Source organism: Mustela nivalis, assembly GCF_964662115.1.
Source record: "Mustela nivalis genome assembly, chromosome: 7".
Taxonomy (NCBI): Eukaryota; Metazoa; Chordata; class Mammalia; order Carnivora; family Mustelidae; genus Mustela; species Mustela nivalis.
Genome location: NC_139026.1, coordinates 119455790 through 119471359, shown reverse-complemented (window position 1 = coordinate 119471359; position 15570 = coordinate 119455790). Strand labels below are relative to the sequence as shown.

General features: G+C 35.8%; 1 protein-coding gene across 2 annotated transcripts in view; it reads right to left on the bottom strand.

Annotated features, from left to right (window-relative positions):
• KIF5B (kinesin family member 5B) overlaps positions 1–15570 on the bottom strand; it is a 47058-nt gene that overhangs the window by 3326 nt on the left and 28162 nt on the right. Inside the window, exons 15-25 of one of the 2 annotated variants that reach the window (XM_082740783.1) lie at positions 13487–13630; positions 9313–9501; positions 8614–8731; positions 8014–8079; positions 7810–7915; positions 6833–6934; positions 5737–5797; positions 5553–5624; positions 5277–5381; positions 4157–4373; positions 3482–3631 (exon numbers count right to left, since the gene is read on the bottom strand). In XM_082740783.1, the coding sequence (XP_082596909.1) occupies positions 3501–3631; positions 4157–4373; positions 5277–5381; positions 5553–5624; positions 5737–5797; positions 6833–6934; positions 7810–7915; positions 8014–8079; positions 8614–8731; positions 9313–9501; positions 13487–13630 (1311 nt within the window). In that variant the 3' untranslated portion in view covers positions 3482–3500. Of the gene's footprint in view, positions 1–3481; positions 3632–4156; positions 4374–5276; positions 5382–5552; positions 5625–5736; positions 5798–6832; positions 6935–7809; positions 7920–8013; positions 8080–8613; positions 8732–9312; positions 9502–13486; positions 13631–15570 lie in introns of both variants that reach the window. The other variant, XM_082740784.1, reaches the window with a different exon arrangement.

The following is a 15570-nucleotide window of genomic DNA, read 5'->3' as shown; positions in this document are numbered from 1 at the left end:
TCTGTCTTCTCCAGAAATAAACCCAGTGTTTTGAAATGTTTTGCTTAATAAGTAAAAATAATTTAAACATTTTTCTACATATTATTCAACTTTTCAACAGTTTATCACTTATGAAGCTCATATACTCCGCAATCATGGTTTAAGACTGAATGATCCAAGGCTTTAAAAAATAAAACCACTATCCTTCTGGACCAGCAATGAAACAATCCTGTAATCAACTATACTTCTATAATTACTACTTCAAGTCTTCAAACCCTAGTCTGGCTAGGTTAGCTATCCCCCTCATGTGCTAAACTGCTGTCATTACACTGGGATCAGCATTCTACTTTCTAGCTAAAACTTAAGTTATACCTAACAAAAGGCCCTGGTCTAACCTCTCTGCAAACAAGATAGGAGTTCAAAGTTTACAAGTGAATTCTAATGTGAGGACAATACCCAAAAGGAATAAACTTTTATCTGTATCTCTATTTATGCTGTGAAAATCCCTTTGCCCACCTACACTTCCAGAAAAGGCAGCCTGCCTATTACCGAACAGCTGCTCTGTACTAGGTAACAGCATTTTAACTTGCATAATTCTCAAAAGTGACTTACATTTCACTAACAAAGGGGCTCAGCAAGTCATTACTCCAAACAGGGAAAAACAGAGGCCGTCTCTAATTGGCAGGAAAGCAATCTACTGTATGTCTACGGATGTGACACAACACATACTAATTTATTTGGTAGTCTTGTTAAAGATGCTTACGCCCCACCTCGTAAAGCTTTCATTATATAGGGAATAGAGAAATAAGGCTATCACATATAGAAACACACCCAGAGGAGGCATATGCTCAAGGTAACTGGCCTAGTCTCCTCAGTAAACCAATGTCATTAAAAAGGGGGGATTCTTCTAGATTAAAAGAGACTTCAGAGGTCTAACTGAATGTAAACAGTGGTCATGGACTATACCGTGGTTTAGATAAACCAGCTAAAGGCCTTAGGCGGGAAAAAAACAATTAGAGAAATATGAATATGGACTGGCATTAGATAGTATTAAAAATATTTTGTTGTATGCAATGTATTGTGGTTATGGAAAAAATGTTAGTTTTAGACCATAGATACATAATTTATTTTCATGCTTAAGAAATTTAAAGGAGAAAAAAAAAAAAAAAAAAAAAGTCAAATACTATAAAAAAAGTAATATGCTGATGTTCATAAAAATAGGAAAGTTGGGATTTAAACTGTCACTTTTCTAAACAACAAAAAATTGGAGTTTCTGCTGTATGATGGAATACCAGCAGCTTACTACCTAGTTGTGTTGTACAAGAAAATGTTCAGAACATATTACTAAGTTAAAAAAGCAGGTTAAAAGGGCGTCTGGGTGGCTCAGTCGTTAAGCGTCTGCCTTCAGCTCAGGTCATGATCCCAGGGTCCTGGGATCGAGCCCCACATCAGGCTCCCTGCTTAGTGAGGAGACTGCTTCTCCTTCTCCCACTACCCCTGCTTGTGTTCCCTTTCTCATTGTGTGTCTCTCTCTGTCAAATAGATAAAATCCTTAAGAAAATAAATAAAAATTTAAAAAGCAGGCTACAAAGAAACATATGTACTAGGAGTAGTAGAAGAGTATTCATCAACAGTTTAAAATTAATTTTTAAAAGATCTTATTTATTTGTGAGAGAGAGAGCACAAGCAGGGGGAGCAGCAGGCAGAGGGAGAGGGAGAAGCAGGCTCCCCACCTGAGCCACCCAGGTGTCCCTTAAAATTAATTTAAATATTCTAATATGCAAAGAAAGCACCAGAAAGATACAATGTATTGGACAGTATCTTTGGATGATATATATATCCTACTTTGCAGGAAGTCTTTATCCTCCTACAAGGAACAATCACTCATGTGATCAGAAACAGATTAAGACAAATCTGTTAGGAAAATCATTTGCAACAGATAAATGGAAAGGACAAAGAAATAACTTAAAAAAAAAACCAATCCAAATTCTTGTTTTTTTTTTTTTTAAGATTTTATCTGACAGAGACAGAGATCACAAATAGGCAGAGAGAGCGAGGAAGCAGGATCCCTGCTGAGCAGAGGACCCTGAGATGGTGACCTGAGCCAAAGGCAGAGGCTTAACCTACTGAGCTACCCATGTGTCAGTACCCGAGCGGCTTGTAGCGTATGTGCGGTGATGCTTCTGGGCTCCGCCGTGCCCGCTCATTGCCTCGGCTGCCACTGCCTCAAGCTGTCGCCGCCGCCGGGTGGCCCCGGGCGCCGCAGGACTTTTTCAGTGCTCAAAAGTAAACACGCCATTAAGATGGCGGCTGCATGCGAGCCAGTAGGGAGAACTTAGGATTTTGTATCTATGTGGCTGCGAGTGATTGGTTGTGCAACCTTGGTATATATATAGACATGCACGGGCGGGGGAGAGGGGATCCCAACAGCTACGCAGAGATAAAGCTTGCTTCGCTGAGGTCTCCTGGTCGTTCTTGCTGGCGAGAGCGACACCCAGGCACCCCCGAAACAATCCGAGTTCTTAATAAATCAACAAGATGTTTATTTTGGACTATTAAAACAGAAGCTTAAAAACTATTAATATTCAGGGGCACCTGGGTGGCTCTGTCGGTTAAGCATCTGCCTTCGGTTCCAGCCATGATCCCACGATTCTGGAATTGAGCCCCACATCGGGCTCCTTGCTCAGCAGGAGCCTGCTTCTCCCTCTCCTTCTGCCCCTTCCCACCACTCATGTGTGTCTGCTCTCTCTCCCGTTTCTCTCTCAAATAAATAAATAAAATCTTAAAAAAAAAAAAAAACAAAACACAAAAAACTATTAATATTCCATGCTGGCGAAGATGCAACAAAATGGACAGTATCCTTGGCTAATATGCAATTTGACCTAATCTTTCTGGCGAGCCATGTATTAAAATGTATCAAGAGCCTAAAATGGTTCACACTTTCTTGGGATGCCTAGGTGGCTCAGTGGGTCTTGCCTTCAGTTCAGGTCTTGATCTCAGGGTCCTGGGATCAAGCCCTCCATCGGGCTCTCTGCTCAGCAGAAGCCTGATTCTCCCTCTCTCTCTGCCTGCCTCTCTGTCTACTTCTGATCTCTCTTGCTGTCAAATAAATAAAATCTTAAAAAAAAAAAGTTCACACTTTCTTTTAATTCCACTTCTGGGAACCTTCTGAAAATAATCTAAAAGGTGAGGGGACACAAAAAGGTATTTCACACTTGAAATTCTGCAAATAGAAATTTCCATATATGAAATTTGAAATGTGACACATTTGATAATATAGAAAAAAATCAACTTAATTAAATGTCCAATAAAAGGGAATAGTTATAAACCATGCTATATCCACTAGACAGAATATAAGAGCTTTTAAACAATCCAATATCTTACACATTAAAAAAAAAATCCCAACTAATACGAAAATCCAAAAAAAGTAATATTTTAATAATCAATGGCTGAACATTTCCATTTAGAGCTATAATTTAAAAGCCAGATTTAAACTACACACCTGTAGTAATGTGTAAAGATTACACTTGTTTGCCTCCTCCACCTCGAACTGCTACTGGCTGGCTGTTCTGAACAAATGCACCTCCTCCACGAATTGCACTTGGATGAGTTGGAGAAGCTGCTGGATGTTGCCCGGGACGAATAGGCTTAGCTAATATGAAAAAGAAGAACTGACTTTAGAATAAATCTTAACACATGACTGTAGTGACAGTTTAGGTCTCTCCTTTTCATTCACAATTCCCAAATGTGGTTTTTCTTTGCTATTCTGTTCCTCAGAAAATTTTCTTTTTGGTTATGACCTTTTCACCGGGACCTATATAATCCCCAGCCTCTTAAAAACCTTATTCCTATATGAATGATTACTCTAAAGTATGTAATATTATTATTGACAACTTACTTTCTTGCAAGTCTCTCTTTGCTTTAGGAATGCTCTCTATAGAGTTTCACCACTTCTGACCATTCCTGCATGTCCATCTAGTTCTCATTTATTTTCTTGTCCTGTGAATGTAGCTATCCCTCAATCTGCTCTTTATGCCCAACAATGCCACTCTTTGGTAAATTAGAAATACAAATACCTCCATGACAACACATAATCAATCAATCAGATTATGTTTTCAAGTAAATAAAAACATTCAAACCAAGCAAAGTTTAAAAGGTTTTAATGTGTTCTACTAACCAATTTGTGCAGAATGTCCTCTTCTGGCCATATTCTTTGACCTGACTGCTTCCTTTATACGATCTACTTCTTGCTGATAGCGTTTGCGATCACGAGATGCATTTTCTTTGGCTTCTTTCAGTGCTGACTCCAAAGCTTTCACTCTTTCGGCTGTAGCTCTAAGTCGCTTTTCCAACTTAGGAAGTTCACAGCGAAGATCTGCATTATCACGTACCAACTACAAGTACATACATAAAGAAAATAAGTAGTTTAGCTTTAACAAGATGATTTGAGAAAATACAAACATTTCATAATTTCTCTTTAGAAAAAAAAGTAAAACTACATTTTATATTAACATTTTCCATTTAGCCAATTTAACTTAGGCAGCAACACACAAAGAATACATACATCCATGCATATAATCTATATATGTATTTCTCACAGATATAATTTCACTCAATTTTGGGGGGCGCAAGGGGAAATTATTTTGTCTCCTCACTAAGCAATGACCATAAGGTATAATAGTGTTAGGTCTCTTTAACAAGGTACTAATCTGGTAAATACCATTTTAAGCGTTAAAATAATTGTGGAAAGCAAAACCGCTAAAAATTCCCTTTACTCTAGTACAAACATCACACTTATATGAACAAAGATGTGCAATTCCGTATGCTAAAAAACTTTAAAAATAATTAAATCACATATTATAAGCCACAAAAAAGCAAAACAACAAAAACAAAGACCCACACAATAAGCACAATTTTTTAAAAAAATGAACTGCCTCATTATTTCATATAGTTCACACTCTGGGGCATTAAATGACAGACAAAAATTACTGTATTTTAATTGCAAAGTCCTATTTACTCAATATTTTAAAATTATCATGAATAAGTACGAAAAACTGACATGCCTGAAATCCTAGAAAATAAATACCCATTTTCATTGGCCTCTTGATAATAGGGTTGTTAAAAACATTAACTTCCCTAAAAATTGCTAGTGATTTATTTATATAATTGTTAGATAAAGCAATAGAATAGCTCAGGGCATGAAAATTCCTTAGACCTCGGAAATACTCAAACACTTGTCATTCCTCAATTTTTTTCTTATAATTTTGCAGTTACCTATAAAATAGATTCTTTGTTACCTGTTTGTGCACTTTAGTGAGTTGTTCAAGGTTATTTTCAAGAAAGGAGATCTTTTGCTTTTGAGCAGCACTGCCTCCAGTGTCATCAGAATCGATCTCGGCACTCTAAGAAAAGAAGGTCAATGAATACTATGAAAGCATTTAAAGTTAAAAAATTCTAACCTCAACTATACAAAAATTGTTATGACAACGTAAAATTACTCACTTACAGATATAAATAATTAGACATAGAAAGCACCACTTATATAAATGCCCACCTCAGTATTATCTTATTACCTTTTTAACTCTGGTGGCGAGGTCCTGAACAAAGAGTTTCCGCAGGTTGTGTAAAGTCTGAAGTTCTTTTGCCTTGAATTAAGAACAGCAATGTTTTTGGAATTTGGTTGTTAAATATTTAGTATAACCAAGGGGAAACCCATTAAACATCCCACCATCTTATTTATTTTCGAGCTTTTCTTACCACTGTCTCTTCCAAACCCTTCAAATCTTGTCTTGCTTGTTCTCGTCTATCTTGCATGACTCTAAACAGCAGAATATACATATTTTCAACTTGATTCCATGAAGTTAGTTTTATTTTCAAATAAATTTTACATGCCTTACAATCTCCTTCTAAATCTATAGTTTATTAGACAAAGAACTTACTACTACAGCAGTGTAGAGATGAAATAAAATGTAGCAGAATTCAAAGAATTAGGAAGGAATGGTTCTTATATTTTAGAATATACCACACAGAACACACTAACTACTATTTATCCAAAATAATTCTGCTTAAACTTGGAATTATAAATTATTAAAGACTAAAACATTTTATGTATTTCATATTAAAATTATTCTAAACAGAACTACGGTTGAGATTTGGCAGACTGTATAACACCAACTCTGAAAGCTGGTCCTGACATGTGACCGTACTAATAAGAGCAGTTCCATTTGTAAATCATCTGTCATAAATTCAAGAAGTGAGAAGTTATAGTCATGAATTTTCTACCTGCTGAGATTCTAGAAAACTGAGTACTAAGTATACTCTCAGTACACCAGGTAAAAGAAATGAGGAACACTTCTTTTTAAATTTCACAGAAGGCTTTTGTGGCAGATTCTGAAATCTTCTAAATGACTTAATGATATTTAAGGTATATTTTTATAATGAAATCCTGACAGAAGTCTGGGCCTGCCATCAGTGAAGAATATAGGACCTTGCAAATTTTAAGGTATATATTAAAATTCAGAAGGTTTAAGAAAAATATCCTTTAGCTGATAAAAACTTAAAAATGTGTCCACTGGGTACATCCAAGAGCAATGCCTGCAGTCCTCTAATTTACTTTTGTTTTTTTGTTTTTTTTTTTAAGATTTTATTTACTTATTTGAGAGAGAGAGAGACAGTGAGAGAAGAGAGAGAAAGCACGTGAGAACAAGTAGCAGACTCCTGACTGAGCAGAGGGAGCCTGACACAGGGCTCAAGCACAGTCACGACCTAAGATGAAAGCAGACATTTAACTGACTGAACCAATCACATGCCCCCAGTTGTTAGTTTTTAAATTTGAATTAAAACATTTACTCACGTAAGTTCATGTAGTTTTCTGCTCTTTTCCTGATCTGTAGCTTTCAACTTCTCATGCTCTACTCTTAGACGTTCCTGCTCTAACATCATTTTCTGGTTTTGGCTGACAAAAGGAAAAACGTAACACAATATCAATATCAAAAAAACTATCAATTTTCTGAGTGGCACCATTAAAATTCTTTCAAATTCTTAAATTCCATCCTTTCTCTACTAAAATACTCAAGACCACCCGTAATCCTGTCCCCCACAGGGGAAGGAAGAGGACCTGGCTACTTTTAGTTATGAAATATTACTCATATTTTGGTTTGAAGCCATGAATCTCATTCTGTACTTATCATTAAGGCATTAACATTAAGACCCACATATCAAAATTTGTCATCATTTTTTGTTACTCTCCTCTGGTTCCTACTCAAATCATGATTTAGTTGCAGACCTCCAATTTTTATAAATTCTAGGCTATGTATACATACAGCCATGGAAACACAGAAAATGAAAAACCAAAAATACAATTATTTTTTTTAAGTTCTTGAATTAAAATAAAAACTTAAAAAAAAGAAACCCCAACCTTCTAAAACCCACATTTCCAAAAATTTTTCTCTGTTAGGGAATTTTTAAAAAGGAAGTTGATTTTTAAAATTCTTTTTTCTTTTTTAAGATTTTATTTATTTGAGAGAGGGAGAATGAGAGGGAGAAACAGAATCCCCAGTGAGCAGGGAGCCTTGACATGGGGCTCAATCCCATAACCCTGAGATCATGACTGGAGTCAAACTGAGCCACCCAGGTACCCAATTTTCTAAAAATTTCACCTGGAACTTAGAAGAAGTTATGCTCTTAACTAAAGATTCTTTACGTGCAAGGCAAAATGAAAATTTTCAATGAAAAATGGAGACTTCTGAAAAGATAGTATTTCCTCTTGCTAAATAGTCAATCTTTTTGAGTTAGCTTCTAATATCTCAGAGGGAAGAAAAGTATACTTACTCTTGAAGATCAGTGATGAGTTTTTCTTTTGCCTCAACTTCATCTCTCAAACTACTAATCTGTTTTTGATGTGTTTCTCTGTGGCTTTGGATCTGCTGTTCAACCGCTTGCTGAAGTTATTGGGAGAAAAGGATTTAAATCAGATCAATCAAGATTATGAATAAGAACAATGGATTAAAATTAGAATCCAACGTTACAGCAAACTTGCCTTAACTTCATTTGCAGTCTGAACCTTATTTAAGTGCTCCTTTTCCATCTCATGTACTTTCTCTGTTTGGGTAGAGAGAAAATAGGGAAGAAATAAGCCTTAAAGTCCTTCCTATAAACCAAGGAGTCAAAGGTTTTATGACGGATCTGTTGCTTGGCAGTACTTGATTTTAAATTATCTAAATGCTCCATAGTATATCTTGCTCTCCGGCCTCAGAACATGTTTACTAATAATATAGTTATAGCCTTTATGTTGATATTTTAGCTTATTTTCTTTGCCTAATCCTGGAACAGATGGGTTAGGGCATGGTAGGGGCTAAGAAAGCTTTCTCTATCCCCCTATGTTAAGATTTATACACTGCCCTCACCCCCCACCACACACACCCCTCATAACTTTGTGGGAAATTCCTAGATTGGCCACTTCCATATTCAAACACAATTTTAAAAATAGGTTTCAAAACCATTTTAAAATACATTATTTCTGTTCTAAGTTATCCATATTCCCACTACTTTCAGTGTAAATTTAATTTACTACAATTATACTAAAGAAAGAACCAATATACATAGAACTCATAAAAAAAAATCAAAAGTTAATACCTTGTGCTCGAAGCTGGACTAGTTCTTCACTGAGGGAATCAACTGATTCCTCTAGCTGTCTTTTCTTTTGCTCCACATTTTGAAGGTATTCAGTCAATGATTTTATTTTGGCTTCATGCTTTTGGGAAAAATGTACTGATATGAAGTGCCAAAAAATAAAAATCTCATGCACATTTTTCTTAGGGATAATCTGAACTTAGCAGGTTTTCTCTGTATATCTAAACATGTAATATTACAATGATAATTTAATTAAGGAAACGGTCCCCTGTATAGCTTACAACACTTGTAAACTATGGTACTGAAGGCAGAAATAGGCAATATCCTTACTAGTCTCTCCGTCTAAGATTACTCTTTTCCCCTACTTCTACAACTCCTACCTTGGGTGAATGGCCTCATCCATTCAGTTGCCAAAGCCAGAAAAATGGTTCTGTAGTTGTCTACCCCAGTATTCTTCTAGATTTTTCAAAAGCCAAATCAGTCACATTTTCTAGCAAATTTCTATATATAACATATACATGTCACTAAATATAATGCAGTTAAATTCACTCATATACTGCAGTGAACGAGGGAAGAACTAATTGGCCTTTTTACTGTTATCCAAAATAACCCACAGAAGGTCATTTTCCTTAAAATTTTTATAATCAATAAAATGTATACATGGCTGTTCAAAGTGAAGAAACTTTGTTCTGTTATACATACTTGAGAGATACGAAGCTGGCATGCTGCTAATTCCTTTTCATTTTCTTCCATTTTTTTGTTGCTCTCAGTTTGTGTGCTTTCTAACTGTTTGCAGCGTTTTACCATTGTTTTTACTTCTGACTTCATTTTGCTAATGTAGAGCCTTGCAACAGTGAACTCTTCATCTATCATGCCAGTTCCTTCAGGCTGCTGTAAGAAAAAAATAAAATAAAAAATTAAAACCGAAAGTGTCCAGTTTGTGGTTACCTAATTAGACTCTAAAATCTTTTAACAAAATAGATATTACCCAATATTCATTAAAAAGTATGGAGTTTTTCTTTCATTAAATATTGTTCTTAATAAAGGATAAGTAAACTTAGCTTAATTTTTACCTTTCTTGTTTTCTAAAACTTAATGTTAATACATGCTTACAAGGGAAAACAACAAAGGCAACCTAAAAACAAACTGAAGACACTGCCTCTTTCAATTTTTAGATTTCCTCTTCACTGATAATCATATGTAAGCCCAGTATAAAACTTAGTAATGATGTTTAGGGGCAGAGAAAGGATGACTTTTAAGTTCAATAAAGAAGAACCGTGGTGACTGTATATTCCCTAAGTTTCATTAAAAATTCCAGTACAGTATTCAATGTCAAAATTAAGTGGAGCTTGAGAAGAAATAAGACTGCCTTTGTTTGTAGAAGACAGGATTGTTTAAAAAACAACAACATCTAGAAATAGTAAGCCATTATAGTTAATATTGCAGAATACAAGATTAACTTAAGAAAAGTCACATTCTTATATCAGCCATGAAGAAGGGAATGTGAAATTTAAAAAACAGTGGGGGCGCTTGGGTGGCTCTGTGGGTTAAGTTGCTGCCTTTGGCTCAGGTCATCTCAGGGTCCTGAGATCGAGTCCCGCATCGGGCTCTCTGCTTGGCAGGGAGCCTGCTTCCCTCTCTCTTTCTCTCTGCCTACTTGTGATCTCTCTGTCAAATAAATAAATAAAATCTTTAAAAAAAAAAAAAAAAAAAAAAAACAGTGGCACAGACTTTAGAATGAAAAGAAAAAAGTAATACTTAGGCATAAATGTAATATAGCAAATATAAAATCAATATGACAAATCAATGAAGAACTAAACAAAATGGGAAATATTCCATATTCATTGATAGAAAGACTCAATATTAAGATGTCAGTTCTTCCCAACTTGATCTACGGATTTAACATAATCGTAATAACAATCCCTGCAAGTTTATCAACAGACGCTAACTAAAGTTTAAACGGAAAGGCAAAAACCTGAATAGCCAAACACTACTAAAGAACAAAGTCAGAGGATTGATACTACTCAACTTCAAGATTTATTTTAAAGCTAGAGTAATCAAGATGGTGTGGGACTGGCAAAAGAGCAGATGGTAACTGGAACAGAACAGAGCCCAGGAACACACACACACAAATACAGTCATTCCATCTCTGACAAAGGGGCAAAGGCAATTCGGTGGACAAAGGACAGTTTTTTCAATGAGCTGTCACAGAAAAACTATCAATCCAGATGTAAATAACAAAGCTTGACAGACCTTATACCTTACAGAAAAAAGAAAACTCCAAATGGATCACAGACCTAAATGTAAATTATATAAAACCAAAAATCTCCACAACAGGAGAAAATCTAGGTGACCTTAGGTTTGGACATGAGTTTTAGATACAATGCCAAAAACTCAATCCTGAAAGAAAGAATTTGTAAGCTAAACTTTATTAAAATTAAAAACTTCTGCTCTGTAAAAGATACTGTTAAGAGAATGAAAAGATAAGCCACAGACTGGAAGGAATATGTGCAAAACGCTTACCTGTAAAGGACTGCTACCCAAAACATACAGAGATCTCTTTAAAACTCAAGATAAGAAAACAAACAATCTCACTGCAAATTAAAACAGTAAGATAATACTATACATATACATCTCAAACCAAAAAACTGATGACCTCAAATACTTGTCAGCATGTGAAGTAACAAGAGCGCTCATTCGCTGCTGACAGGAATACAAAATGCTACAGACACTTTGGGGGTTTCTTATAAAGCCAACTCTTAACGTATGTTCTAGCAATTATGCTCCTAAGTATTTTTACCCAACTGAATTGAAAAGTTATGTCCACAGGAAAATTTGCATACGAATGTTTATAGCAGCTTTATGTGTAATGGCCAAAGACCTCAAGTAACCAAGATGGCCCTTGATAGAGGAATGGATAAACTGGTATATCCACACAGCGGAGTATCTGGTGATAAAAGAAATGAGCTATCAAGCCATGAAATAACTTAACTGCACGTTGCTAAGAAAAGCCAGTTGAAAATGAAAAATACTGTATGATTCCAACTATATGGTATTTTGAAAAAGGCAAAACTATACCAGAAAAGATTACACTGGCTGTTGTTCAGGGGAGAGAGGTTAATAGGGCAAAAAGCACAAGGGATTTGTAAAGGAAGTGAAAACTGTTCTATATATATTTTGTAACATGCATCTGTTAAAATCCATTAAGTGTACGACACAAAGAGTGAATCATGATGTAAAAACCACAAAGTTAATAAAGCAAAAGCAATGCTTAATGATGATGTTAAGAGGAAAAGAATTACATACAAATGACAAAAATACTGAGAATTCTTTTTTCTTTCTTTTTTTTTTTTTTCCAAAGAACCTATTTGCGAGGCTGACTTAGATCAAAATGCTCTAATGGTATAGTGAAAAAAAACAGTCTAGGGAGTCAAGGAACCTGTATTTTATCAATGGCGCTGCCACCGAAAAGAAACAATTCCTTCTCTTTTCTCTCTATTTACCACTTTTTCACTTAAATTAAGACTTAGTTGAACATAAAGTGGAAAGACTTTTCTAAAAAGAAGCTGCGGGCGCATCAGTGGTTCAGAAAGCTAAACATCTGCGTTTGGTTGAGGTCATATCCCTCCCTGGGTTCTGGGATTGAGCCCCATCTCAGGCTCCTGGCTCAGCAGGGAGCCCGCTTCTCCCTTTCACCCTGCACATTCTCTCTGTCCCTCAAATGAAACAAAATCTAAATAAATAAATAAATAAATAGAAGGCGCAAATCTAGAACAAATTTTGAACACCTATCTTGTGTTTAATGGTATGAAGTAAATTTACTTTTTCATCCCCGAAGAGTCCCACATAGCTCTATCATATTAGTTCACCCTCAATGTTCAGATGGAACATTCTGGAGGGAAGAAAGAGTAAGTCAAGTCACCCAGTATTTAACATTTTTCTTTTGTCTCAATGGCATGAGCCAACATTAAAAAATGATTAGGAGATGAATCCTTGTCTCCATCAACACACAGCAGCTTTGAATAACAATTAACAGAAGGAATGTGTACTCCATATTGGAAACTTTTATTTCATTTTCAAATCTTGTTAAACTGGGCATCTTATTCTTAGTAGGCTGTCACAATAAACCCTAGTGTAAGTTTGTTCTTTATTACATAATTAAGCTTTAATCAAGAAGAAAAAGTCCAAACAAATACCTACTGCAACATACAAATCTTTCATATTATATACATGTGTTTGCAGGTAAGAGTTTTAGTTTGCTTTTTTTGGTCTAAGTTTTAAAATTTACCAGGTCACTAATCTTTTCTTCTTATCACATGCCCAGTGCTAACATAACCAATGTTAGCATCTTAAAAAAGATTAGAAAGAGTAAAAGACATATAAGTACTGCAACATTTTGATTACTAGTAACTCTGAAGTTCAAGGTAGTATTCTCTCTACTGTTACATGTCTGAAATTTTTCACAGCAGAACTTTAAAATTAGTAGTGCTCATCTTTTTTTAATCTTTTCAAACATTTAAAAGCAACCACAGGCCAATTCATTTATGAGTTAACTCCCTTAGCTAATCTTCACTGTTCCCCAGTTACATACTTTCATGTACAGTAATTTATTCACATGATCTCTAAATGTAAAATCTTTACATGGTAGAGAAAAGAACCAAACAGGGATCCAAATAAATGATACTGCTTTTGAGCATCTCATATTCTCTTCCTCTTTCCTCACCTATTTAAAATGAAATTAATAGCTACATCTACTACACATTGTTGTTTTGAATGAGATAATGGGTATGAAAAGAACTTTGTAAAAGTTAAGTAGTAAACAGAAGTATGAGTTCTCTACTGATAATCATACTTAGTATTTGGTTAGTATGCTTACCTTTACGTCATTATTTCCTACAGCAATTCCGATTTCTGCAAGGTCTTTTAGTAAAGATGCCATCATCTCAGCAGCTCGTTTCTTCTGGTGGTTGGTCATTTCCTTAAGTTTCTGAAGTTCAGCATCTATACTTGCTAAGGTTGCCTAACAGAACCCAAAACAAAAGGCACAGTTAAACCTAGTAAGTGAAAGATTACTTCAAATATTGACAGGTATTTCAGTTCACCCAGGACTCACAAAAGCATTATTTTCTACTTTCAGTTTTTTGAACTAACTGATCTACTGAGTTCTGGGATAGCTCCCAATTTAAACTTAGAAAATATTTTAGACCTAGCAGACTCTGTAAAGTAGCCAGATTATGCTCTTTGAAAACCAGATAGTTTGTACCATTTCACTATATATTTTTTTAAAGATTTTATTTATTTAGTTGAGAATGAAAGAGCAGGAGAACACAGGCAGGGGGAGCAGCAGAAGCAGAGGGAGGAACCCAACATGGGTCTCCATCCCAGAGCTGAAGGCAGTTGCCCAACCAACCGAGCCACCCAAGCATCCCCCCATTTCACTAATTTTTGAGACTGGGTTATGTTTCTACCTAGAAGTGAGAAACTTCCAAAATAATTAGATTGAATTTTCTTTTATTACCATAGTCTATGTCTTATCTTTGGAAACAGAGTCTGAGCAAAATAATGTAAGAATAGAACTGAATTTTCTAGATGGTTTGCGTGTTTTATCTATTTTCTACATATACAGTCACTGGGAAAGTCCACTTGATAATTACTACTTCTTTGATATTATGACATAAGCAATTATCTAGGAGATAGTGATGAAGTAGCATTACTGAGTTTAATTAAGTTTAAAACAATAGCTGCTTTACCAGCAACAAAATCACCATAATTTTGAAAAGTCCAGCCCCATTTGGCCATATTAAAACTAATCACTATACCACAGGTCAGATATTAAAAGTCAGTAAGTTGCATTAAAAATTGCAGTTGCGGGACGCCTAGGTGGCTCAGCTGGTTAGACGACTGCCTTCGGCTCAGGTCATGATCCCAGAGTCTTGGGATCGAGTCCTGCATTGGGCTCCCAGCTCCACGGGAAGTCTGCTTCTCTCTGACCTTCTCCTCGCTCATGCTCTCTCTCACTGTCTCTCTCTCAAATAAATAAATAAAATCTTTTAAAAAAAAAAATTGCAGTTGCTTGGGGTGCCTGGGTGGCTCAGGTGGGTTAAAGCCTTTTGGCTTAGGTCATGATCCCAGGGTCCTGGGATGGAGCCCGCACTGGAGCTCTCTGCTCAGTGGGGAGCCTGCTTCCCCCACCCCCGCCTGCCTCTCTGCCTACTTGTGATCTCTATCTGTGAAATAAATAAATAAAATCGTTAAAAAAAAAAAAATATGCAGTTGCTTTTAATAAAGATGCCATTATTTCGGTTTGTTGTTTCTTCTGGACATTTCCCTAAGTTTCTGAGTACCAGTAGTGTGTCCACCCAGTTTAATCTAAAATACCAGGCATACCTGTCAAGTCTCATAAGGTAGTGTATATTAATATCTAAATCACCAGGTATTTCCTCTAACAACTGAGTAGCAATGCTGTACACATATAGAACACTGTAAGGATTCTCACTTCTACTACCAACGTAGTGCTGACAGATTCAGCTTTGTAACTGAGACACAGAGAGAACTGTCATAAAGACTGAAACTGGAGACCGAAGACCAACTTACAGCTTAGAGTTGTAAGAAATTCCCGTTGTTCTTCCAAACAGGAATTAGATGTGCTAAATAATGCAAACTCAAGGGCACCTTGACCTCCATACTATTAAATTGTAACTTTGGAGATTAACAGGGAAAAATGAATTTCTCATCAGGGGCATGAAACCTTTAAAAATAGATTGACTGCTTTTCTTTAAATAGGTGAACATGGATAGGGAAATAAGTAGTGAACACTGACACTGAGTTCAACTCTAGATGTGGTTTCCGGACAAGAAGTTGGTATTGACAGTAATAAAATGTTAGTAGTACGAGGGCTCTTCCATGATGCTACTGCAAGTATAGTAGTCACAATCACAGTTATATACTACCTTTGGCATC